Genomic DNA, 26,243 nt, shown 5'->3' with positions numbered 1-26,243 from the left:
AACCGGCTCTCATCCATACGAAAAAAACTATGTCTAGAATGTATTATATCCAGCTTTCTACTAATATAAAAATGTACAATCATAAGATTAAAAACAGTTATTTTAGCCCGTGCCTTCGGAACCTCGGGGCTAAAAAAATGGTTTTCATCTGATAATTGTACATTCTATATCCGCGGAGAGCTGTTTATAATACGATGAAAGAAATAACTTTTCCCTTCAATCTATGTTAAGATTGGATGTTAAGTTAAGGCGGAACTAGTTTCATAGAACATGAATTTTTGGCGAGTCCTCTTAGTGGTACCCTTCCCCAAACAGTTATAAACCTGCCCAGGAAATATGAGAAGCTGCACTGTAAAGGAGAGCCTTTGGTACAAATAGACAGACAGAGAGTAATCCTGTTACTTTTATATAAGGTTTAAAACATCATTTGTTAAAATCTATATTTTGTATATCTACAATATACACATGTACAATAGAACAACAAGGATAAAAATGATCACAGTATTGCTGCACAGAGTCTAAAAAAACGAAGCTTTGTAAAATAGAGTCAAATGTCGTTAAATTAACGTCATACTGGCCTACCATTGGTAACTTAAAATGTATACTGGCCGATCATTGGTAATCTAGTCTGTGTCTGACACCTTGAATTTATTATGATTTAACCATAGAGAAAATAATAAAAGAGAGAAATCGAGGTATTTGAAGGACTAAAATAGGCAGTGGGCCTAGAGGCCTATATTGAGCAATTGCCGCGCTGAATTTTTAATGTTATTCCACCACTTTTCAAAATGGGAATATCTTAAAATTAAATATAATTTCAAGACGATTATAGTTGCTGTTTGAAGCATAAATCTAATTTTTAAGGGATGATATAGAAATATTTTGAATTATCATCCATTCTGATGAAACCTAATGAAAGAATATAAAATTATCTTTATTAATTTTTCATGACTTTGCTACTGACTTTAATCATAACACTCATTATCAGCTTATAAGATTTATATTGCAGTCTATCTAACTTATATTTTTTAATAAATAAACGTTTTTACAAATTTAATATGAACATTTGATTGTAAATTATAATAATCAGTTTTTCAGTGCCATCTAGCTTTGGATATAGAACTAGAATATCAAAGCGTTCATCAATTTTTATTTTGCCTGTATTTTTCTTGTTTTGGATTTTTGTCACTAAAGGGCCAAACCCTGAGGGGTAAATAACATCACTTGAAAATGTTAAAAATATTGTAAAAACGAGTATTGTCTGAGAAAGAACATAGATAGCTTTACAGATTATTCACTTATTTAGATTATTCAGTTATGAAATTTTTTATTTAATATTTAGCCTTAGTTTTAATGTATGTCTTTGAAGTAGACAACTAGCGAACCTGGTGGCTGAGAGCTAAACTATTAATTTTTTATTAGTAAACATTTAAAAGTTTTATCATGTTAATTAGATTTAAATATTACATTTAGGCTAATTTGAAAAAAAATAAATTTTTGATCATAAAAGGTGAACCCTCCTATTTTTAAACTAGGCGAAACATACTTTTCTGTTGCACTAAGACCGTCCGCGGCTGTTTGTTTTTTAAGATTCTAAATCAAATTGTATTTTAAATATTTTCTTTAATTTTTTTTAAAACATAATAAATTACAGAAAAATAATAATAATTAATAAGATAAATTTTTTTTATTTTTTTTTACATATATAGAATAGGTTATGATTAAGATGCAAAAAGCCGCGGACGGTTTAGATAAATAGCAGACAAATTATTTTAGTAGGGGGGAAGTAATATTTTACAATGAAATTGGGGTGAGTATTCATCCTCTTATCCTTTTTTCTTATGGATTTAACTTTTAAGAAAGAAAAAACTGTATTTATTATGTCGATGTTTTAGTTTTTGCAATCCTCATTTTTTATTTTAACATTTTTATTGCCAAATTGGAATGATATAGAAATATTTAATTATCAAACTTCAAAAATTAACAATTAAAACAATTTATAATATCACATGGTAAAATTTGTCCTGTTTATTTTAACTAGCTTATACGACCCTAGAGGACTCTAGGGGCACTTTAGATGGAAATGGGTTGAATTCGACCTCCCGATTTTTTAGTTAAAAAGAAAAGGTACAATAAAAATTTGGGGAGGGGAGTCGACCACCCCCCATTTTTTTTATTTTTCTTTTAGAAAAAAAAGTTAAAAAATTGGAAGGGTTAAATTTTCTATGGGCGATTTCTTTGGAGAAGTGTTGGTATCCACCCCTAAAATAGTAATAAACCATCCCATCATCCTTAGACTTATGAGAAGCTTTACTGTAAAGCAAAACGATATCAGTTCAGTGGTTAGCGAGATTCTTCAGTAAACACACACATACACACACACACACACACACACAGATCCTTTTACTGTATTAAAAGGATTGATCTCATTAAGTTTCTAAAATGGTATTTTTTAATATGGAGATCCTAATGGGGGAGCAGGGGGACACCCTATCCCCCCGAAAGCAGTTTTACAAATATTATCTACACGTCGAAACAATTCGTTTTCGTATCTTGCAGTAGAGTTGTCGATAGTTGACGGCTGTTTCATACATTCGAAGCCGCCAAATTCACATATTCTAAAAAAATATACTGAAGTAAATGGCTTAACTAATAAACTTACAATGTTTTACTACAAAATGCCTTGTTTATTACAGTAAACCCCCCCCCCCCCTTTCTTCTCCCATTATGTTTTAATTAATTAAAAATAAGGGGGGGGGGATTTTTTGTTTAATACAAAACCTAGATCAACCTAGTCAATAGATGACTACAGATAAAAATATACTCTTATGCGTCATTTGAATCTTCATTTTTCGGAAATCCTAATTTAAACCACTTTTCTATTGAAATGTTTTTCTTCGAGTTAGAACCTAATTGTATTCCAAGAAATGAACACAAAACGATACTATCAAACATGGTTAATGGAAATCATGAATTTGTTTTTTTTTATAGTTTTGTAGGATGTCTGACAAACTTACAGACCAAGTGAAATATATACTTGACGTTGACGCTCATTTTTATATGGTATCATCACATAAAACAGCCGTCTTTCTTAAAAAACAGACGGTGGGACAGAAAGACAAAAAAATTAAAGGGGTAAAATTATTGTAGATGTAGAAATATTAGCACCCAGGGATCTAACGGGATAAGACACTGACCGAATAATTTATATATATCTCAATGATGATACACGAAATTACCCCTTCTGTAGATTACAATTGTTGGTTGCAATGATTGAACCAATCATTCAAAATTCACAAAAGCCCGCCCCTAAAGTTGTTAAGCCAACCAATAAGAAAACGTGTTTATAAGACTTTGGGGACTAAACAGCCCAATGTCCCCTCCTTCACCTAGGTAGCACCCAGCTAAAATGGATAATTATGGTAGAAACATATAATTAAGTGTCGTAAAGTAGCTTCACAATAAAAAAAATCTACCTGTAATGTTGGGATATTCCTTCTTCAGACGCAACCTAAAACCAGAAACAAAACACTTTTAATTTAAAAACAAGGACAACTATTTTTTGAATTATAGCAAAGCTTGGAATTTTAAAAAAAGATTTAAAGAAAACATACGGATGGGCTGAATGATTGAAAAGTATGCGATTTAAATATTCAGGGGAAAGTTCACCAATAAGTCAGAAGTCCATCTTATATAGCAGCTGAGGTTAAGATAGACGAAGTGTATAATTTAATTCATTAGTCAAAGAATTCTTCATAAAAAAAAAATTAAAACTGTTATTCAAAAAAAACTCTATGAAATTTTTTTGTAGAGTCCCATCAGTTAAAAGTATTATTCACCAAAAAATGAATCATCTATCTGTGAAAGCTATAAAATTAATCAGATAGGTCTTACAAAGTAAGTTATACAGTAGCTTTGCTAACTTCTAACTGTTTCAACAATTCTAGTGAAAAACAAAATTTAATTGTTATATAAAAAAAGATTACGTAAAAAATTTAAAGTATTGCATCACAACTAAAAACGTTTGAAATGATACCAACTGCTATTTCATCAGACGCATGAAACTTCTAATGTAAAAAGTAATGCTTTGATCAGGAGCAACCATTGAAGTTTACATGACTACTAGTCAACGTTTAACAAATAGGGCTCGGCAGGCAGCCTCAATCGTATTTAGTCTCGGTGGGCATTCAATATGCTTTTTGAAGTGGAAATGATATAAACAAGGATGACAATATTCACAAAGCAAAGCACAAAGTCTGAATAAAAATAAAAGAATTCATGTTACATTTATATAACTTGATGCTTCGCCTATAATATTGTACTTTGTTGTTTATTAGCGGCTTCGCCCCTAATCTCTAGGGGCTTCGCCCTATGAGGTAAGGGGAAGTCAACCCCCCTACATAGAATTTGTTTTTAAAAAATACGCTCTGCTACAGGCTGACGCTTTGATGCCTATAGCAAAAAAAAGGGGGTTGGGGGATTTTTTGTTTTTTAGGGGTTGGGGGTGTCCCACCCCCCAAGAAAATAGCTTAAAACCACCACAGGACCAATAGGTAAATACCCTGAAGAGTAGAATCCGATCGGTTCAGTGGTTACCAAGATCTTAAGCTTCAGACGGACGGACGGACAGACATCATTCTACTTTGTATTATAGATTAATCGTATCTAACTAACCAATCCAGACGGACAAACCAACGCTAATTATAGAAAATCTTTGCTTAAAAAAATAAACCTTGTAAGTTTTATATCCACTAATATGCTCCCAAACTACATGGTTACCAATCTACAAACAAACAAAAATTGATAAATTGACAGTTATTTATCGCATCGTATTATAGACAACTTTCCGCGGATAGTAAAACGATAAATTATTATTGTTATCTCTGCGGGCCTAACAAAACTGGCATTAATATTATGTTTTTAATTTTTACTATTCGTAGAAAATTGTCTATGATACGATACGGTTCATGATTTTTCAGTATGGCTGAGAACCGGTACTAACCATTGGATCAGCCACACCTATCGGAGGTTAGACAATAGGCATAGAGAAAAAACTACTCGCCTCCAAATTATTCTCTTAAAATATATTTTCTTTGCTCTCTTTAAGTAAAGTAGCGAATAATGTATTTTTTTACTTTTTGAAAAAAATGTTTAATCTAACTTACATGAAGAACTTTCTCTGGCTTCACAACATACTTACTCCTGAAATAAACAACATAATTAGTTCAGGGTCTGTTTGTCTGTAAAAATGAAAAAAAAATTCAAACATTTTGATAAGGGTGTACGTCAATGTACATTCCCTTGATTTTTTTTGAAATAGCAACTGAAGGTTTCAATTTAAACAAGTCATCCCCCTCCCCCCTCCTAATCTAAGGAAAATGTGAAAAAAATTTGGGCGCTTCACGCATCAATTTAACAATTAATGGACGCCTGTCTTCAAGAGTATGTTGTTATATGTAGAGGGGTGGACAACTAGGACGGTGTGTCCCTTAACCCCCCTCGATTTTAGTTGATGTTGGATGTCAGAAATCGACAGGAGGATATATTAGGTGTTATCATAAGGTGGGTGTAATACAGCCCCAGTACTTTTGAAGCTCATTCTCGAACAAATCTATATCTGTCATCATAAACTTACCTTTGACCGTGATTATGAAGCTTGGATAGTCTCCTAATCAGTTCAACAGACATTAATAGATGTTACAAACAAAACTTAAGCATTGTTTACTTTTGACTTAAGTAAATAATATGCATTAAAACGTATTATTTATACCAAAGCTACTCTATTATTCTCTTTGTCTATGACTTTCTCGGCTGTTATTTAAGGTAAACTGCTGAATTTTACTGTTAAGATACCTCTTACCAAAGAGCATCCAGTATACAACTTACTTTGTCAGTCTGTCGGGCATGCTTCATTATGACCACTAAACATTTGCTCTATAACTAAATTTATTCGTTTGTCCATCCATGACTTTTTAAAAACAGTTTTCAGACAAAGGTCGTAAAATAAAGGGTTAGTTGTCTGCAGGACATTTAGACTTGGATGAGAGATACAACGAACCCCAAACTGTCCCACTTTGAGAAAAACGATTCCAGTGACGTCATATACGTTTAGGGAAGGGGGGAAGAAAATCTCTTCCCTTTCTCCCATCTCTTTTGAAGAGATTTTCTTCCCCCTTCCCTTTTTCTTTCCCAAAACGTATATGACGTCACTGGAATCGTCTTTCTTAAAGTGGGACAGTTTGGGGTTCGTCAGAGATACACCACAAGTAAGACCTAAAGGTATCCTATCCTCTAGAGGTTATCCAGGTTAAAAAGAAGAAACTATCAGAACGTGACATTTCTTATGTAAACATATATTCATTACGTAATTATACAAGTTGTTTATCCTTATGGGATAACATTAATATAAATTATACATGACCATTAATGTCTATAGATATAACATAAAAACAGTGAAATACAGTTATATAGTTAAGTTACATATCTATACTTATAGTTAATTTATTATTATATGTGCAGATATTAAAATCAAAATATAAAATATTCATGAATATTTAATGAATTTTTAAGAAGACTAAAAAAAGTCCCTTACTGACGTCATAAAAATGAGGGATGAGGAGAGGAGGAGTAGGAAAGAAAAAAAGATGAATAATACCTCGTTTTTATGGCGTAACAAGCTGATTTTTGGGGATTTTCTTTGTCTTCATTTTTAAGATCATTTAATAAACAATGATTTATGGTTTATTTTCTATGCTTGAACGAATAGACGTACAAAACCACTTTAATTATAGCGTAGCTGCGCTATGAATGGTTTCTGTTAAAAATTAATTAATGTCTTTCCTTGTTTTATACATTGTGATTAGATAAGGACTTTCTGCAAACTCTCTGTTATATTTATCACTTTTATATTGAAAGAATTATTTGTTGTAGTTTTGACCTCATAAAGGCGTTTGACACTATTTTAAATGCTTCTCTTTTGAAAGCTTATGAAAATCTATAAAATAAATCAATTAAAAAGTACGATTTTACTCGCCCTTTTTTGAATATTGAATAAAAAACCGAATTATTTAATGAAATAAATAGGGACAGACGTCTTAACATATTTTGGCCTTCATATTTTATTTGCAATTCAAATAATTATTAATAATAAGTTAACTCTTGATCTAGTTAAGAAAAAATAATTACACATTTTACCACTGAGCAAGACTTCAAGTCCCCCCCGGCCCCCACCCCCTCCCGCAAATTCGTACACCACTTTTATTCCTTAGTTGTGCTGACATTCTCCCAAGGATAAGTCAATGGCTGATAAATTGATTTAAATTCCCAATGATGTTACACAAAATATCCCCTTCTGTAGAATATATTTAGTGGTTGAAACGTTTGGACACTCAAACTAATTAACCAACAAATCATAATTCACTAAAGTCCACAAAGTAATAAGAATTTTGATTGGTTAGTTCATTAAGTTAAGAGTTTGTGCATAAGCATTGGGGATGAACATCAATTTATCGGTTATTGTCTTACCCCTTTTGATCTCTGGGGGTTGGAGGTTCAACGGTAGTAAGGGAATTTTTCCCTTAGGTTTCTTGATAATTACAGTGCTGTTAACTTTTAATTGTTCACAAACAAAAGAATCATTTTCTAAAGGAAATTATTTTCAATTATAAAGATTTTTTCTCTTTAGCATTATTTGTGATTGCACGAGAAAAATAATGCATACAACAATTAAACGGAAAAAAACTTAATAAATTTTTTAAAATAACTTTTGCCCTTAAAATAAATAACTTTTTTATATAGGTCTAGCTATGACTTTCATTTTGAAATAAAGGGGGTGGGGTATTTTTTTTCCCTTGACTAACCCCAGCGGGAGACAAGGCTGTCCATTACCTAAGATGTTAAGACTCTAGGGGGCTTGGTGTCGCTTCTGGTACTAGGTAACTAGACCTCTCTCCACGCACCTTGAAAGATACTCCGCTTATGAAAGTGGTGTAAAGCGTCCAATCGCCCATCAGACAACTAACTCTCCGAGATGCACGACCTTTGTCTGAGAAGTCCCATCTGTGCATGGTAACGAGTTGCGCCTGTTTTGGGCCAAGGCATTCCCCCCACTCTAACTATTTACCTCGTGCATCTGACATAGTAGCAGTGGGAACCATTTTTAACGTCTTTAGCTATGACGCGGTGTCGGACCGAGGTTCGAACCTATAACCTTCCCGACGACGAGCGGATGCGCTACGTGTTGAGCCACAGTCGCGGGTTGTGTCCATTACCTAACTTAACTTAACATAACCTACCCTAAAGTAATAAACATAATGAAAGAGTAAGCTACGCTTACAATATTGTATCTAAATATTACAGGAATCATCATGCAGAGTTTAAAGTGATAATTATTCCTTGTTAAAGTCGCGTTCTCCCAGTAAAGGTAGAAAAAGGCATTCTTTAGTACAAAGGAACCTGAAAAAAAGAATTGATTAATTTTAGTAGATCAATACGACTTTTTTTATCAAAATTCAATTTAAACAAGGTTGATTAAATCAATTATGAGCCCATTAATGATTACAACACTTAAGATTTATTTCAAAATATTATATAATTTTCCATTACTGCTTCGAAACCAAACCGATTAACTTCCGCTAGATTAGAACCGGTTCTGAGCCATTCTGAAAATCATATTTAGTATCATATTACACACAATTTTTCAGAATAATAAATGTACAGATCATAAAATTAAAACCAGTTTTGTTAGGCCGGTCCTAAGGACGCCCAGGCTAATGTGATGTAAAGTCCCTTTCTCCCTGCCTTGAGAGCATTGTATGTATTTTATATATTAACTTTTAGTTCTTGTGTCACCTATCTTGGAGCAAGTCTTTGCTCTGCGATTCAGCACGAACCTAAAAGTGTTAACCTTGTAATATTATTAATATCTATTTTTATATGTTTTATATGTCTTTGAATTAATACACTTTATTAGAATATTTAGCTGTTGATTCCTATTATTACTACACGTCATTTTTGGCGCAGTAGTGTAGTACGAACCTACGGCTCAGATTTTCTTTTAATTGTATTATTTCTTTGCTTTTGGTTTTTGTTCAGGATATTTGCAGTGACCAGGATGGACATTGCTGAGTGGAGGAAGATGTCTCAGGAGGAGAAGGATGTCTATATGGTTAATTTTATGGGTTCGGTCAAGAATGAGATTCATGCTCTTGGGACTAGAATTGATAATGTGGCGGCGGAGATGGGTGGGCGTATAGCGCCGCTGGAGACGAACATTCAAGAGTTGACGGATAATGTTACTACTAATAGTGCTGCAGTTACTGGATTAGCTACTCGTATGGATGATTTCGAGGAACGACTTGCTAAAGTAGTGGTGCCTGATGTTGAGAGTAACATCAAGGCCGAGAATGTGACGGTTGTTGATGAGTTTATGACTGGCCAGCAACGAATTTTGGATAGAATTGCGCGGCAAAATAATCTGAATAGCTCTATGCCTTGGCAGAGGACTGCAGGAGGATCTGTGCCGGAGGATAAACCTGGAATGTTTGTTAGCGGCTCTCGAACTATTTTTGGAGGGATGCAAGATCAAGATGATAAGATCATAAAGCTATGGGAGCTTTCTAGAGTTGATGCTACGGATAATATCTACAATGGAGTTCTCATGTGGTGGCCTGCCATATCTGAGGTTAAAGCGGAGGATTTTAACACGCTCAATTTTTTCGAGGCGGGGCTGAGTGAACCGCAGGTTAGTTGGTGTAAAAATCTTGTTTATGTGCCAGATAGATCTTTGTATATATCGCAGGGGGAGGAGAATGTTCATAGGTACAATGAAACGTGTGCTAAGCTTGATGATCAGTTCAGAAAAAATGCGCCTGAATTTTTAGTAGACGATGATGTGATTTTCTTTGATGATTATTTGGAGAGATTTTGGATGACTACTAGACGGTATCATATGACTAATCATCAAGTGTGTAAGGAAATTCTGTTTGAAAAGTGTGTGGGTGTGAGAACCGCTTGTGGTTATACGCTAAAACCTGCTGATATTGAGAATAGACGATTAACATTAAAGGGATATTTGTGTAAGATGCGAGAGACATTTTTACCACCTGACATGAAAAATGTGTGTAAAGATGCGTATTTGTGTGTTAAGCAACATGAAAATGATAAGATTGATGCATTTTTTGATAAGATATTATCATTCTGGAAACGTGCTTATCCGAAACCAACTGATGATATGTTTATGGATTTCTATTCTCAAGTGTGTAATGTGATTTTATCTCCAGTTTTGGCTAACCAAATGCGTCAATTTTCGTTGGATTTGGAGCGTGACGGACAAGTGCGAATGATAACTAAGTTTTGAACTGAGTTAATAGTTAAAGCACAGCTGATTGTTAAAGGGTTACAATTTAATCAAATTTCAGGATCAATGGCTAGAGGATGTACAACTAATCAGATGGCATTGGCTAAGACAATGGTTGGTGGCGTTGGTTCTAAGTCAAATCCTGTGACTATCGATCAGGTTAGTGATGAAGATAATTTTTCATATGAGATAAATCAATGTGAAATTGATTTGGCTGATGAATTTGAAGGACCAGCTGAACTTATTCCTCTAATTGGCGCAATTCAAGGTGGTTTTACTTGTTATTATTGCAATAGGAAAGGGCATATGATGAGGGAATGCTTTGATATTAGAGATAAAAAGTTACCTAATCCTAAAGGGAAGTACTATTTACGGTGGGGAAATAAGCCTTTTGTTCCCTATAAGACGGGGCAAAAGAGTTTTAAAAAGGATGAACATGGAACTGAAAAGAAGAAATTGGTCGGTGAAGTTGAAGGAGGGGTGAAGGATAAAGAGGATACGAAGGAAGTGTCGTATGTTGATGGTTTAGGGGCATGCGATTATGAAGATGACCTTGTAGCGGAGGTTGATGCATGGAATAGTTCTATTATAGATGAAATTTTATGGTATTAATATTTTGTATGTATTAAGACCACTAAACCTTATTCCATTTTCTACATGTTACGCGGCATTGTTTGGATTTATGCGCGTTGTAAATAAACAAAACAAAATTAATGATAAAGGAGTGAACGAAGCAACTCTAAAATTGTGATAGACTTATTTTGATGGTTTATTTGAATTATGGAAATATAACATGTTGTTTACTATCGTATATGAGTTTATGAGATTATGTTATTATGGAAATCAAAATATGTGCTTTAGTTTTTTTTTGGTTATGTTTTGTTACAATATAATTAGATAAATTTATTTTTGTTTCAGACTGTTGTGGAGTCTAACAGAGATAAGAATAATAAAGAATTGAAGATGGATTAATTTCAACAAAAATAGGAATACAATTTTGTAAAATTGTTAATGGAGGAAAGTTAATTTTATTAAATGTTAATATCGTGATTTTATGAAAATTGGATAAAAATTTGAAATTAGATATTTTAAAAGTATTAGAATTTTGTTGAAAAGGTGAAAATTGTTTTAAAAGTTGAGTCAGTTATTATGGTTCTAAGTATTTAATTTTAAAACAATTATATTGCGATTTAGTAATGTTGATTCAGCAAAATTTTTATGAAGCTTAGAATTTCATGAAGCAAAATTGTTATAATGCATTAGATATTTGAGTGGAGTTGTCTCTCTTCATGAAGAAGGGGGGGTGGGCAAATATTTGCAAGAATAATTTGCGCTGTCTCTCGGAGTTGGTATGCTCAAGAGTGGTGGAGCTGTTTCTCTTTTGAGGAGAAGGGGGGAGTGAGCAAAATTGGCAAGGAAAGTTTGCACTATCTCTCGGAGTTGGTATGCGCAAGATGGGGTGGTGGAGAGAGGTAGCTGCAATGATGAGCAGGAGTTGGGCGTTACATGCGCAGAAAGTTGAGCTGCGCAAGAAAGTGCTCTCAGGTATAGAGAAGAATAGTTAGTTGAGCTTCGACTTTCAAAAATCTAATACATAAAATTAGTTGTGAAGGATATAAGTTATTATTCTGATAATCATAGAATAATTAGGTAAAGATTTTATTGTATTAGAAAATATATATTGTATTAAGAATTATTTTTTAGTTGCTTGGTAATCGACAAATATTTGATTAATATTATATTTCTTAATACATCTTTTAAGTAAAGGTGTTGAAAATTTATTTGTTAAGTGATAACATTTAAGTATGGCATCTAAAATAATTGTATTATGTTTTAGATTGGTCGAAAAGAGGAATAGTTGTGGTGGTTGAGATACACTATTACTTGATGGTGAGTTTAGTTGTTAAGATTTTACTTTTATGATGTTCAACATTTGATTAATGTTAAAAATATTAATACCTGTTAAAGTAATTTATTTATTTTGTTTGAATGAAAATAAAATGTACTAAAATATTGAGTGGCATCTAAAATGTTTGTAATATTTTAGATCGGCCATAAGAGAAGTTTTGGTGGTGACTGAGACCTAGTTTTGAATTGAACCATTGTTGTTTTGACGTTGAAATTGTCGGTGAGTGATTTGTTTTATTTTATGAAATAGATAGAAAAAATTAGATTTAGTAGGAAAATTGGATAGTTACAACCTCATAACTGTTGGTGTTGGTTAGATAGCTATTTTCTAATTTTTATGAAGAATCTGGGATGGCGGCTGAAGTCTACGTTCCAACGAAGATTGGTGACATGGAGATCCTGGCCTTAGTGGACAGCGGTAATGCCCGTGGTTGCCTCATCTCTCAAGTGTTAGCTCGAAAACTCAAATGTACGATTGAAGAGACGGATTCAAAGGCATCAGGAGTGCAGGGTTCCAGCATCAAGATTGACGGTGTTGTTCGGAATGTTGAATTTCAGATTGGAGGCCACAGTTTCAAAGAAGATTGCTATGTGATTTCTGGCATGACTGTACCTATGAACCTAGGTAGTCATTGGCTTAACAGAAATCACGTGAAGACGATATTTGAGAAAGATGGAAACAGAATTGAGATGCATGGAATCAGTGTGAATCTGGTGGCTAAACGTAAGATTGTAGTGAAGAATTTGGTTCATACTGTTCTGGAGAAGATTGAGAAGGCAAGAACTAGGAAACCTGAAGTTAATGTGGCTGAATTACAAGAACAAAAATGGATTTGTTCATTGAAAGATCGAATAGAAATTCCAGCATTAAGCACAGTTGTGGTAGAAGTTTCAACTAAAGGAAATATGACTGAAGGACAGTTGTGTTATATAGCTCCTAGACAAGGTTACTGTAGCCGAAACAATCTGTTAATAAATGAAGGAATTACGGAGATTGGAAAAAACGGTAGAATTATGACTAAAATTACGAATTTTGAGACTATTAAGAAATCTATTCCTGCTGGTACTTTGGTAGGAAACTTGTTTTTAGCGGAGAAAATAGCGATGTTGCAGGAAAATAGAGTTAAAGAAGATGTGTCAACTACATTAAAGAAAATTCGTTTTATTAAGGATAAATTGAAGTTAGATAAAGTTCCGTTTTTGAAAGATAATGTTTCTTTGAAAGGAAGAATAGTTGGTTTGTTCCTGAAGAATTTCAAGGCATTATCAGTTGAACCTACTGATATTGGATCTTGTACTTTAGAGGAGTATGATATTCAGTTGGTTCCTGGAGCTCAACCTTTCAAGAATAGAATGATTAGACTTAATCCTCATCATGCAGAGAAACTAAAAGAACAAATTGATTTATGGTTGGAAACAGATGTTATTGAAGAATGTAATTCACCTTTTAATTCTGGAATCTTTGCTGTTAAGAAGAAGGTGGGGAACACTAACGAGGTGAAGGTTAGGTTTGTACTGGACTATCGCTCGTTGAATGAGATAACTGAGAAGATATGTTATCCTTTGCCTAACATTGGTGAATTATTTGACAAACTGGGAGGAAAGAAGATTTTTACGTCCATTGACCTCACTTTGGCATATAATTCGATGCATTTGAAGGAATCTGTTAGGAAATATACCGCATTTTGTTCTAACGGGCGGCAGTACTGCTTCAAGAGGCTGCCGTTCGGTTTGACCAATGCTCCAAGTGCATTTGTAAAATTGATGGATAGAGTAATGGATTTGAGCCCTGAATTGAGAGCATTTTGTCTCGTCTATTTAGACGATGTTCTGGTGTATAGCATGAATGCTGAGGAACATCTGGAGCATCTGAATATACTACTACGAACTTTCTGTGAAGCAGGACTCAAGATTAATCTTGGAAAATGTACATTGTTTGCAGAAGAAGTGAAATTTCTGGGTCATATTATAAATGCAGAAGGCATATTCATGGATCAAGCATATATTGAAAAAATTAGAAGTTGGCCAGTACCTGAAACAGGCAAAGATATTCAAAGATTTACTGGTTTTATAAACTATTATGGTTCATATTTTAAGAATTTTTCTGATATTACGGCACCATTGAACAAATTCAGAAACAGTAGTAAAATAGAATGGGATGAGAAAAGTATGGAAGCTTTTACAAAGACTAGAGAATTGTTCTGTGAGGAAATCAGTAAATCATTTCCAGATTGGAGGATGGAGGCCGAACCATTTGTGTTGGATACAGATTGGTCATCTACAGCTATGTCTGCAGTATTAAGTCAAAAACAAAATGGTCAAGAAAAGATGATATCGTGTTGGTCACGTGTTTGTTCAACTCATGAAGCCAATTATGCAGCACATAAAGGAGAATTATGTGCATTAGTAAATGCTGTTGAAAGATTTGAATGTTATTTGAGACACAAGAAATTTATTGTTAGAACTGATTCAGCTGCACTGAAACATCTATCTACTTGGAGACAAAATGGATATTTTGTTGGTCTCACCATAAGGTGGATCAACTTCTTATCCACCTTCAGTTATGAGGTTGTACATAGGCAAGGCAAGAAGCATACTAATGTTGATATATTGTCACGTACTGCGTTAGTGGATAGTAAAGATAGGATATCTAAATCATCAACAGACGAACAAGGAGAGTTAATATTAGACACTGTATATCAATTAGAAGATCCTAAATTGTGTCTTATTGCAGGTATTGGAGCAGAGACAGCCAGTAAGATTGCGGACCGCTTGAAGGCACGGGAATTCAGTCGTAGTCTGGAGAAGGATCCTGTTTTAGTGGAGGTAAGAAAATTCATTGTAAATAACATTAAACCGACGTCCAGAGAATTGTCTCAACTGCCTTACCGTGGTAAACAAATATTGAAGTTTTTCGAACACTTGAGTTTTCGTAATGGTTTAATTATTTTGACTTCACCTATGCGGCTCCAGAAAGAGTTTCAATTTATAGAGAGGGTAGTAGTACCTATCGGGATGTATAATAAAGTTTTTATGTTGGCTCATGCAGATGTTACAGCGGGACATAGGGGTTACCTGGAGACCTTGAGTAAAATAAACAGACATTTTATTTTTCCCTATGTATCTAAATATGTAGCTGCGGCAGTTGCCAATTGTGTTATTTGTTTGAATAGGCGTAAAAAACCGAGACATAATCATACCATTGAATTTTCACCTTTGGCTGGGGAGGCTATGGCAGAGTTAGCCATAGATGCGTTAGGTCCCTTAAATGAGTGTGAATATAATGGAGTCATTTGTAAACATATTTTGATAGTGGTTGACAGTTGTACTAGATATGTGTGGTTGTTTGCTATTGAGGATGTTAAAGCTGAAACAATTATCGAATGCTTGAAGTTTAACTTATTTTCTGTCTGGGGATTGTGCGAGAGGATTAGGACTGACAATGCTCAAAGTTTTAAATCGAAAGTTTTTAGGGAAGTTTGTTTGAGATTGGGAATTGAACAGATCTTTATCCCTCCCCGCTCCGCAAATTCAAATTTTAGTGAAAGATACAACCAATCGGTGTATTCGTTTCTTAAGACTGATTTACGTTTTCAGGATGGAGATTGGGCTCATAAACTTAAAGCTACGCAATTTTGTATGAACACTTCTTTTAATCGGAGGCTGGGATGTTCCCCGTATTTTAAGTTTTTCTTACGCAACCCTAAGCTTCCACTGGACGCATTTGATCCTTTAACACGCACCAAGATTAAATATATGAATTTTTCAGAACTGTTGGATTGTCTTGACAGAAATTGGAGAACAGGACAGGAGAGAACTGAGAAGTATTTACAGGAAGAAAATACAGAAAGGATAGGTAGACTGATAGCTATAAATTCCTATTGTTATATTTATTATGACGTCACTACGATTGGTGTGGCTCGTAAACTCTGTTCTTTATGGGTGGGTCCATGCCTAGTGACCAAAGTGATTTCTGACAGTTTGTTTGAGGTTCAACCTTTAGAGAAGTGTAGACTGAAAGACAAAGGGGTTATAATTGTGCCAAGGGATAAAATATATGTTATAGAAAGTACTCTAGATTTGACTCCAGACGAAAAGATTGACTTAGTGGTTACAGATGAGTTTTTTTCTGTGGACAATGACTTGAAAGTTAACTATGACTTTCCCAATACCTTAAGAAATTTATCTTGTTCAGGCGTTACAGAAGAAGAGAATAGTTGTGGCTCTAGTCCAGAAGTGGTTAGAAAGCGGAAGGATGGACAACAGGTAACGCAAAATTCTTTTGAAGATTCTTTCCTGGGTGTGGGCTTGTCACAGCAAAGGTCAAATGTATCTAAAGATAATGAATGTTTAGATGATTTAGTTGAGGATCTTAGTGATACTTTAGAAAGTACTCATATTTCTGAGAGTATAGATATTGATGATAAAACTAAGTTAAATTCTACATATTCTACTATTAGTAAAGATAGTGTTTTCAACGGGGAATATTCGAATGATAATAGTTTAACAGACAACAGTTTGGGTGTAGAGGATATTAACATGGAATCTGCTAGAGAATTAGAGTCTCGAATGAGTATTTTAGAAGATACTTTTTCAAAAGTTCAGAATAAAATTGTAAATTTGGAACAAAGGAGGGGGAGTGTTAAACGGGGCAGGGATGTTGAGGAGGATGATTTGGATAGATCATTAGATAATGCAAAATCGCAAAAAATGTCTGAAACTATTCCTGTGAAGGGTCGTCCTAAAGGTTCTACAAATGAAGTACAATTACAAAGATTGGATGAGGATAGACAAAGTAGGGATAAAGATAGATTAGAACGTTATTCTGTAGCAGATGTAGTAACTAGAAATCTTGCAAAATTGATTAAAAAATAATGTTTGTAATAATTTGTATAATATTTGCAGGAGAAGAGATTACCATGACAATCGTTGGGATCGTGACGACAAACAAGGAGGTGGTGGAGGTGACAGGCATGACTGGAACAGAAGAGAAGTAAATGATCGTGGAATGAGAAAACGGTCACCTGACGCTTGTAGTTCAAAGAGTGGACGTTCTGGACCGATACCTGTGAAGAAATCCAAGGAGGATAGAGGCAGTGTCAGGTACTTGGATATTTTGCTATTTTTTGTTGTGATGCAGGCATATTGTTTTGTAATTGTTGGTTGTATGTATGCGTCACAGGATCCACGGTTAGCGGCTTATGATTGTTCTCAGATAAGTGCTGTTGAGCTTAGATCAGCTGCCTGTTTGCATGATAGGATGGAACTAGTCAGATCTGTGGAATTACTTGGATTGGCTGAAACTGATTTTATTTTATCGGAAGCTATTAGTTGTGAGGTTAGGCTAAAGTTGGAGCGCTGGTACTGCGGCACTGCGAGTCATGTGCACGTGTTAGACGTGCCACATGAAACACAGGTAGAGTTAAGTATGGATGAATGTAGAAGGGTTTTCCATTCTGGCAAGTATCAATATGATGGTATTAGTTTTAAAGTGAATGTATATTTGCCAACTGTTCACAGTTTTACGGTTAATGGAACATTGTCACCTTTTAATGATGTTGGTGGAGAAAATATTCAATGTAAGACACTGGGAGTATATGCGCACAATAAGTGGTTCGACTTAGGTTTCGCTATTGGGACTTTGCATATTTTAGTAAAAAATACTCCTGTTTTGATTAAGGGAAGTGTTGTTATGGATTATGATAAAAAGACAATTGTGGCAAATTTTGAAGAAAATCATTTGTGGGCAACATCAACTTCACGTTATTATCCATATGTAGTACGGAAACTGGCCAGTAATTTCAAAGTAGTTTTCCAAGATACATTCAATCTAACTACATGGAATGATCAACTTTTTGTTTCTAACTCAGAGAGGAATATTTTAGTTAAAGTTATGGGAACGGAGAAATTTGTTTTGCAGCATTTGGATTTTAAGATTTTTGTAACAGAATTGGAAGGTATTAAGTTTTTAGAGGAACCGAAGGCGGCTGTTAGAAATTATTCTGGAGACCTCTTGAAGCAAGAAGCCAGGTTTGATTTAAATGCTATGTTTTTGGCTAGTAGAGAGAGGAATGAGAGGATGATGGAACTTCTTAGTATTTCTAGATGTGCTCAAACGGAAGTTAGATCAAATGTACAGTTGCATCATGGTTTCAGAATTGTATACCTGGGAGAAATTGCTAAGTAGGAGGAAGCTGTAGGACATTTGTTGGTGGAGTATAAAAGGAGAAACAGTTGGGATACAAGAGTATAGTAGAATGATTGTTACAGTAGAGGAAATAAAGTTGTTGAATTGTTCTCAAAGCCCGGTATTTTTGAAGTTGACAGCTAATTTGTTTCTTGGAAATCAGGGGCAGGGACTCGAGATTCTTCACATTAAGAATGAGAGATCTGAACATGTGGGACAGAAGATTTTTCTGAAGGATGAGAAAGTGTTTATTGCTGATTTTAATAAGACTATTAGATATCAGGGTCTAGAAGATTTTGAGGATTTTAATGGACAGGCTTCTAAATTGGATTTTGTTGATCACAAGTTGTCATTTTTCAAACAAGTTACAGGTTCTTGGTTTGGTCTAGAACATTTGTTTAAAGATATACTACCATTGTTTGCTAAGTTTGTGTTGATTGCTTTGATGTTGTTGTTAGGTATAATTCCTATGTTGGTAGCTTTGTATTGCTGTTGTTCATGGTGTTATAAAAAAAGATTTACCGAAGAAGAATTTAATGCTAGGTTTATACATTAAATTCATTATGCTGTAATTTAATTATATTGTTTTTATTTGCAGGTTGGTTACGGCGGCAACAATGAATCAAAAGTTATTGAGCACCGAAGAAAACGGCCGCCACAAACAACCTTCGGATGAAAGAAATCAAGTCAAACCTGGCCTACCTGTAAGCGCGTTGGTTAGCAATTCCGCATCCAGGCTGGTGTTGATAATGTCGCGTGTTGAGTTGCCAACGTTGAGTGTGGGCAGAGCGTCGAAGAATGTGTTTCTCAACAGTGAAGACATGCTGCTTGCAGACTTGGTTCGTCTTATTGATAATGAACCGAGGTTCAAATTAAACTTAGTGAATATGCTTTCACTGCAGCTTGAGTTTGGGAGATGTATAAACTCATTAGACTGGGCCTTAGACAGGATTCCTATCTATACCAGCCAGAATTCAAGACACTTAAACCTGGTAGCGGCTGGTGAGCATTCCAAGGCCATAAACAGAAAGCTGTTCTGGAACGAGACAAATAATTTAAACAAGTTAAGTGCAACTATGTTTCTCTCAAAGCTTGTTTGCGAAATGTTGCCAAGTCTGGTGCTTCTTGCTAAGATTGAGTACCTGGATGGAGATGAGAGAAAAAGCTGCCAAACGTTGGGAGAATTGTTGCCTATAATCAAGCACATGGGAGAACTGGATGATTGGCACCAACTATCAAGAGTTGAAGTAATACCCAGGGAGTAAGGGAGGGGACAATGGATCGAATATTCAATCTTTAGGAGTCTCAGACTTTGGGGACTGGCTTAAAGGGAATATGCAAGAATTTAGCAGTTTCTGACTGAGTTTGGGGACTTGCGCAAGAAATGCCGTTACACGCTATGTTAGTTTTGAATATATATAGTTTTGCAGACAGAGAGTAGTTCAAATATAAATACACGGCCCCCCTCCCATACTATATTTCACTCCCTTCATCCCCACCTCCTTTTTAAAAGTAGACGAGAAAGGGAAATGGAGAAGGGAGGTGGGGGAAATAAACAGGATAAAAAGGGGCAGGAAGGCGTGCGGGTCATATACTTGCCCCCAAATCTCTTTTCTCTTTCCCTGTCATCTGAAGAGATCCAGGGAGATATTTCTAGTAATTAATTACAGAATGGTTATGTCAGTCTGTAATACTGGTAATCTTATTTTCAAATGATTGCTTTTTTTCTTGGAACTTTTTTCTTAGTTTATGGTTTTCTAGATTTAATCAACAATCACTTTACAATTTCCACCATATTTTCGGGATTATTCTGGTTTTCATGGCCTTTCTTCAAAAACTCTTAAATTGAATTAATTGCCCATTGTCCCCTCCCTTACTCCCTGAGTAATACCTGCAGATGGTCGTATGAGCCTTCAGTCTGTGCTGAGAACGGTGGACAATAGTATTGATATTCGTTTGAAGACGCAGGTTGTATCAGCTATCCGGCTTCTGGCGCATTGGAGAGACGTTGTAAATAAGATTTCATTTATTTTGAAACAGATGCCATCCACAACTTTATTCGAGTTACAGAAAGAGTGGCTTGAAGGAAAGTCTGAACAGGATTTGAGTGCTAAAGTTTTTATTGACGCTATTCATGTGAATGAATACGCGTACCTGACGGTTTTTATACCACGAATCTTCAACGTAAACTCGGTCAGTTTAATTACCAGTGGAGAGATGCCAGCTGAGATACGCTATGTTAGATTAGATGCGCAAAAAGAAATAATTGAGAAGCTTGTGAGTGCGACATATACAGGTAGTTTGGCTAACAATGGAGTGGATGCAAGAATATTGGCATGGGAGATGCAAATGAGATGCAAACGTTTGCGTCCTACTCTGGCTAAGCAGACGTTGCTTTGTGAGCCAGGTACTACCTTAGAGGACGTGGCGAAGGAACTTAGCCTGGAGTTGGATGGAAAGATTCATACAAGTTTGCTGGCAACAAATCTCGAATGGAAGTTTAATCCTGAACACAGAGTAAATGATTGGTTTCATGGCGGGGGTCCTGTTTGTATCCAGCAAGATCGTCCTCTGGATCAGAATATTCCTGTTTGTCTAGATCTTGAATTATCAGGCCAGCAATGGCGAGTTGATGAACAAGCGATGGAGGAAATGAGGATGGAACACACGCCTGGAATATTAACGATGCTTGATAAATTCGGGGAGGAGGTTAGTCACAAGAATCAAAAGATTTTAGATAATCAGGAGGAGGCTGACAGCGTTTCGACCTCGATATCAATTGCGATAAATAACGGATTTGAGAGATGTCTACATATGCTTGGTGATACTGAGGCAAGGTTGCCTCAAGACGGCTTTTGTGACGAGACCGCAAAACTCGGAATTGATAATGAGGCTAACATTCCTATGGATATTGAAGAATCTGGCAAGAAAGGAAGAGCAGCTGGAAAAAGAAAATAATAATTATAGTTTAATGTGTGTTAATTCATAGTTTTATTTTTATGTATTAATGTTTAAGTATTTGTCGAGGCAGTAGTAGTCTCTGAAGGTTATATTATCAATGTTTTTATACCAATGCATCTATATGATTATATTATCAATGCATTTCTGATGGTTATATGTTAATCAATGTTTTTTTATATCAATGCATCTCTGATGATTATATGTTAATCAATGTTTTATAAAATATATATAAAAGAGAAAAAAAAAACACATAAAGAGTAAAAAAGGAACATAAAAAAAACATAAAAGAGTTTTAAAAAACCAAATAAAAAAAATATATATATGAAATGTTAAAAGATCTGAAAAGAAAATAAAAAAGAAAAAATAAAAATTTATGACAGGTGTCATACCAGATCAATCATTATTTAGTTGATAAGCATTTAATGCTAACTATACAATATTTGATAAATAACATGTAATAAACATATTGTTATATTCAACATGTAATGTTACAGTTTCGAAATTTATGTTCATATTAAAGCCGGGGAGAAATGTGATGTAAAGTCCCTTTCTCCCTGCCTTGAGAGCATTGTATGTATTTTATATATTAACTTTTAGTTCTTGTGTCACCTATCTTGGAGCAAGTCTTTGCTCTGCGATTCGGCACGAACCTAAAAGTGTTAACCTTGTAATATTAATAATATCTATTTTTATATGTTTTATATGTCTTTGAATTAATACACTTTATTAGAATATTTAGCTGTTGATTCCTATTATTACTACACGTCACTAACATATCTGTAAATCTTATAATATTTCATTTTGATATCCAAGGAAAGCTGTTTATAATACGATGCAATAAATATTTATTACAACATTTTTAAAAATCCAACTACACCTAAAGTAGTATCATTTTTTGAGTCAAGCAGTTGAGGGATTGTTTTCACTTTTCTGGGAACCAAAAATTCATCTACATCCTAAAATTTTGAAAAGATTGAATTAGTTTTTCACAAAAAAAAAGAAAATAAAAATTTTATAGGATTAATTACTGTTTTGTTGACCCTAAAGGTCCGAGGTCTGGGCCAACAGAACAGAAACTAATTATAGTATTTTAAAATTGATTTTGATGTGCTATCTATTAAAATACTAAGACGGGGATGGTAACATCCTTAAAAGCGAAGCTCTGAAACGGTAGGACAAACAAACATTAACACTTGTAGAGTGTCAGAACTGAAAAAGCAAAATATGAATGTATTAGTTTAAACAAAATTGTTAAATACAGGATACTTAGATTTTTAGAACTTGTTTATAGAGATGCACAGCTTATAACATTGTACCTTGTTGTAATGGGAGTCAGTAATTAAAAATGAGATGAATAGGGTAATTATAATTATATCAAACCAAAATTTTTGTAACTTAATGAAAAGAGCTAACCATTATTGACGTTAAAATGGACGGGCCTACCCAAATTTTAGAAAAGCTTCGCTTAAAAAATATAAAAAATATTTTTTTATTTTATTATTGAGTAACAAGGAAGGAAACCATAAAAAACTAGAAAAAAAATTAAAAGAAAGTGCATTTTTTCCATTTAAAACAGAAGAATAGAATTTAAGTTTAAATATAAAATTTTTTGTGTCAAAATTGAAAAAAATGATATAAGACTAGGTGTTTTTATGTGTAAGTCAAATATTACATAAAAATGAAAGGACATATTAACACTGAGAATAAAGGGGAGATTTAATCATAGAGAAAAGAGACGTTACTTGAGAAGCAGAAAAATTCGAAGACAGACAGACCAACAATATTTACTTGTAGAGTTGGTATGCTTCTACTTACCACCATAGCTGCATATTTATGTTTATATATAGATCTGAAGGTATAGTAAGAACACCAGACAGACATACAGACCAACAATATTTACTTGTAGAGTTGGTATGCTTCTACTTACCACCATAGCTGCATATTTATGTTTATATATAGATCTGAAGGTATAGTAAGAACACCAGACAGACATACAGACCAACAATATTTACTTGTAGAGTTGGTATGCTTCTACTTACCACCATAGCTGCATATTTATGTTTATATATAGATCTGAAGGTATAGTAAGAACACCAGACAGACATACAGACCAACAATATTTACTTGTAGAGTTGGTATGCTTCTACTTACCACCATAGCTGCATATTTATGTTTATATATAGATCTGAAGGTATAGTAAGAACACCAGACAGACATACAGACCAACAATATTAACTTGTAGAGTTGGTATGCTTCTACTTACCACCATAGCTGCATATTTATGTTTATATATAGATCTGAAGGTATAGTAAGAACACCAGACAGACATACAGACCAACAATATTAACTTGTAGAGTTGCTATGCTTCTACTTACCACCATAGCTGCATATTTATGTTTATACATAGATCTGAAGGTATAGTAAGAACACCAGACAGACATACAGACCAACAATATTTACTTGTAGAGTTGCTATGCTTCTACTTACCACCATAGCTGTATATTTATGTTTATACATAGATCTGAAGGTATAGTAAGAACACCAGACAGACATACAGACCAACAATATTTACTTGTAGAGTTGCTATGCTTCTACTTACCACCATAGCTGCATATTTATGTTTATACATAGATCTAGAGGTATAGTAAGAACACCAGACAGACATACAGACCAACAATATTTACTTGTAGAGTAGCAATGCTTCTACTTACCACCATAGCTGTATATTTATGTTTATACATAGATCTGAAGGTATAGTAAGAACACCAGACAGACATACAGACCAACAATATTTACTTGTAGAGTTGCTATGCTTCTACTTACCACCATAGCTGCATATTTATGTTTATACATAGATCTGAAGGTATAGTAAGAACACCAGACAGACATACAGACCAACAATATTTATTTGTAGAGTTGATATGCTTCTACTTACCACCATAGCTGCATATTTATGTTTATACATAGATCTGAAGGCACAATCATTCAGAGCTGTGAATAACCCCTCGGTTCTGAAAAAAAAATAAAATAAAATTTCACATAGTAAAATTATATCTGATGTTTTAATTTAAAAAAATCTTCGAAAATCCATGGAGAGAAAATGAAGAATTAGTATTAATTTCTGTTTTATTAAAATATAATGATTGTATGTAAATTTTATATAGATTTAGTTAATTACTTTGTATTAAAATAATTAAAACATGTCATCCGGAATGAAATTTGATTGAAAAAACGAACGTTGTGTATAGTAGCTTACAGCTATGCTACTCTATAACTGTTACTGTTCATGTTTTTAATTCATCAACCTGGCTGCTAGGTTTGTTATCATCCTTGAAGTTTGCAGGGATCTATAGGGATAAAACAATTTCCGATAAGTTGTGATTCATCCTCAATAATGTAAAACTTAAAAAAACTAGTTTTAATCTTACATTTTTTTTCATTTTGAGATCCGCTAAAGCTGTCTCTAAAACGATGCGATAAATATCGATTCTGACATCCGGACTTAATAGCAGGATATGTACCTATTCTTTTTTTTTAAATTATTTTCATCATAAACTTAATTATCTTTTTAGATTAAATTTTTAGGATTAAATCAAAAGATAGATTTTTAGATTATTTTTGAGTTAAGACTAAATTTTATAATAATCTTATTTATTAAACAGTTTTTATAATTGTCTATAGCAATTGTACTAAATTTTCTTCGCTTAGCGACTTACTAGTGGCTTTGCCCTTACACTGAAGTAGGGGGGAAGGGGATAACCCAAAGAATTAAAACTTGTTACAAAATATTAGTGATTTAAACTTTTGAAAACTCATTTTAATCAGCCAACTAAACAAAATTCACTAGAGTCCCCAAAGTTGTTGAGCCAACGAATAAAAAGAAAAAGTTATTATAAAACTTTTGGGACAGCACATTGTCCCCTCTTTTTCTCTGAGTTGGTATACTATACCTTGAAAAGCAAAAAAACTTGTCGGTTGAGCTGGTAATAAGATCTGAAGGGTCTTAATTCCTACTTCCCTTCCCCCCCCCCCCCAAAAAAAAAAATAATAATAAAAGGGTTCCACGACAAACGCAGGAGTCCCAAACGTCGGAGTGGACAAACGCAGGAGTGTTAAAATACTAATTTAAGTAAGTAGTTCTATACAGGTTAGGTTAGGTTAAGATATGTATGTACAAATAAGCCCCCCGCAGTGGTATGGCATTAAAAACCCCAAAATATGGTTTAAAATAGGTTAGGTTAGGTTAAGTAAAAGTCAACTCCTGCGTTTGTCCACTCCGACGTTTGGGACTCCTGCGTTTGTCCTAGGACCAATAAAAGGTTTCTACCTGATTTCTTTCTTAGTATTAACTGGAAGTTGCCAGGGAAGAACAGTGACAATATTTTTGGAGGAGTATAACATAAACACAATTTTCATCTTCAAATAAACAAACAAACAGACAGATAGATAGATAGATAGAGAGACTGGCAGAAAGACAGACAGACAGACAGATAATTGAAGAAAGGTGATAATATCATTAGGGGATTATAACATAAACACAATTTTAAAATTTTCATCTTCAAATAATCAGACATACAAATAGATAGAGAAACAGAAAGACAGACAGACATATAGAAAGACAGAAAGACTTACAGAAAGACAGATAGTTGACAACATAAACATTCAGATAGATAGACAGAAAGAGTTACAGAAATACAGGCAGACAGATAAAGAGACTGAAAGACTGACAGATAGACAGATGAAATTATAGAGAGACCGACAGAAAGATAGAGAGACAGACAGACAGACATATAGGCTGAAAGACTGACTGATAAAAACAGACAGATATTC

General features: G+C 34.2%; 2 protein-coding genes across 2 annotated transcripts; both read right to left on the bottom strand.

The window, feature by feature from the left end:
* Window positions 1–1,523: 1,523 nt before the first annotated feature.
* On the bottom strand, window positions 1,524–5,688 carry LOC145323087 (uncharacterized). The gene is made up of 5 exons (XM_080165468.1): window positions 5,636–5,688; window positions 5,166–5,202; window positions 4,733–4,783; window positions 3,477–3,511; window positions 1,524–2,618 (listed from the first exon to the last, which is right to left on the bottom strand). Exons 1-5 carry the CDS (start codon window positions 5,686–5,688, stop codon window positions 2,453–2,455), a joined length of 342 nt encoding a protein of 113 aa, XP_080021594.1. The 3' UTR covers window positions 1,524–2,452.
* A 1,136-nt stretch (window positions 5,689–6,824) lies between these two features.
* On the bottom strand, window positions 6,825–25,896 carry LOC145323086 (uncharacterized). The gene is made up of 5 exons (XM_080165467.1): window positions 25,741–25,896; window positions 24,349–24,424; window positions 22,291–22,369; window positions 8,397–8,454; window positions 6,825–6,888 (listed from the first exon to the last, which is right to left on the bottom strand). The coding sequence occupies exons 1-5, from the start codon at window positions 25,827–25,829 to the stop codon at window positions 6,825–6,827; spliced, it is 366 nt and encodes a 121-aa protein (XP_080021593.1). The 5' UTR covers window positions 25,830–25,896.
* Between the last annotated feature and the right edge of the window lie 347 nt (window positions 25,897–26,243).

Source organism: Acartia tonsa, chromosome 6 (assembly GCF_053477335.1).
Source record: "Acartia tonsa isolate MP-2025a chromosome 6, ASM5347733v1, whole genome shotgun sequence".
Taxonomy (NCBI): Eukaryota; Metazoa; Arthropoda; class Copepoda; order Calanoida; family Acartiidae; genus Acartia; species Acartia tonsa.
This window is presented reverse-complemented; position numbering and strand designations above follow the sequence as displayed.

Coding starts and splice junctions, on each gene's coding strand:
- LOC145323087 (XM_080165468.1), bottom strand. CDS start 5,688: ATGTCTGTTGAACTGATTAGGAGACTATCCAAGCTTCATAATCACGGT. Junction 5,203..5,635: donor CTTCATAATCACGGTCAAAG/GTAAGTTTATGA, acceptor TGTTTATTTCAG/GAGTAAGTATGTTGTGAAGC. Junction 2,619..3,476: donor GGAATATCCCAACATTACAG/GTAGATTTTTTT, acceptor ATATTTTTTTAG/AATATGTGAATTTGGCGGCT.
- LOC145323086 (XM_080165467.1), bottom strand. CDS start 25,829: ATGAAAATTGTGTTTATGTTATACTCCTCCAAAAATATTGTCACTGTT. Junction 24,425..25,740: donor AATACTAAGAAAGAAATCAG/GTAGAAACCTTT, acceptor TTTTTTTTTCAG/AACCGAGGGGTTATTCACAG. Junction 6,889..8,396: donor TGGGAGAACGCGACTTTAAC/AAGGAATAATTA, acceptor TGATAAATATAA/CAGAGAGTTTGCAGAAAGTC.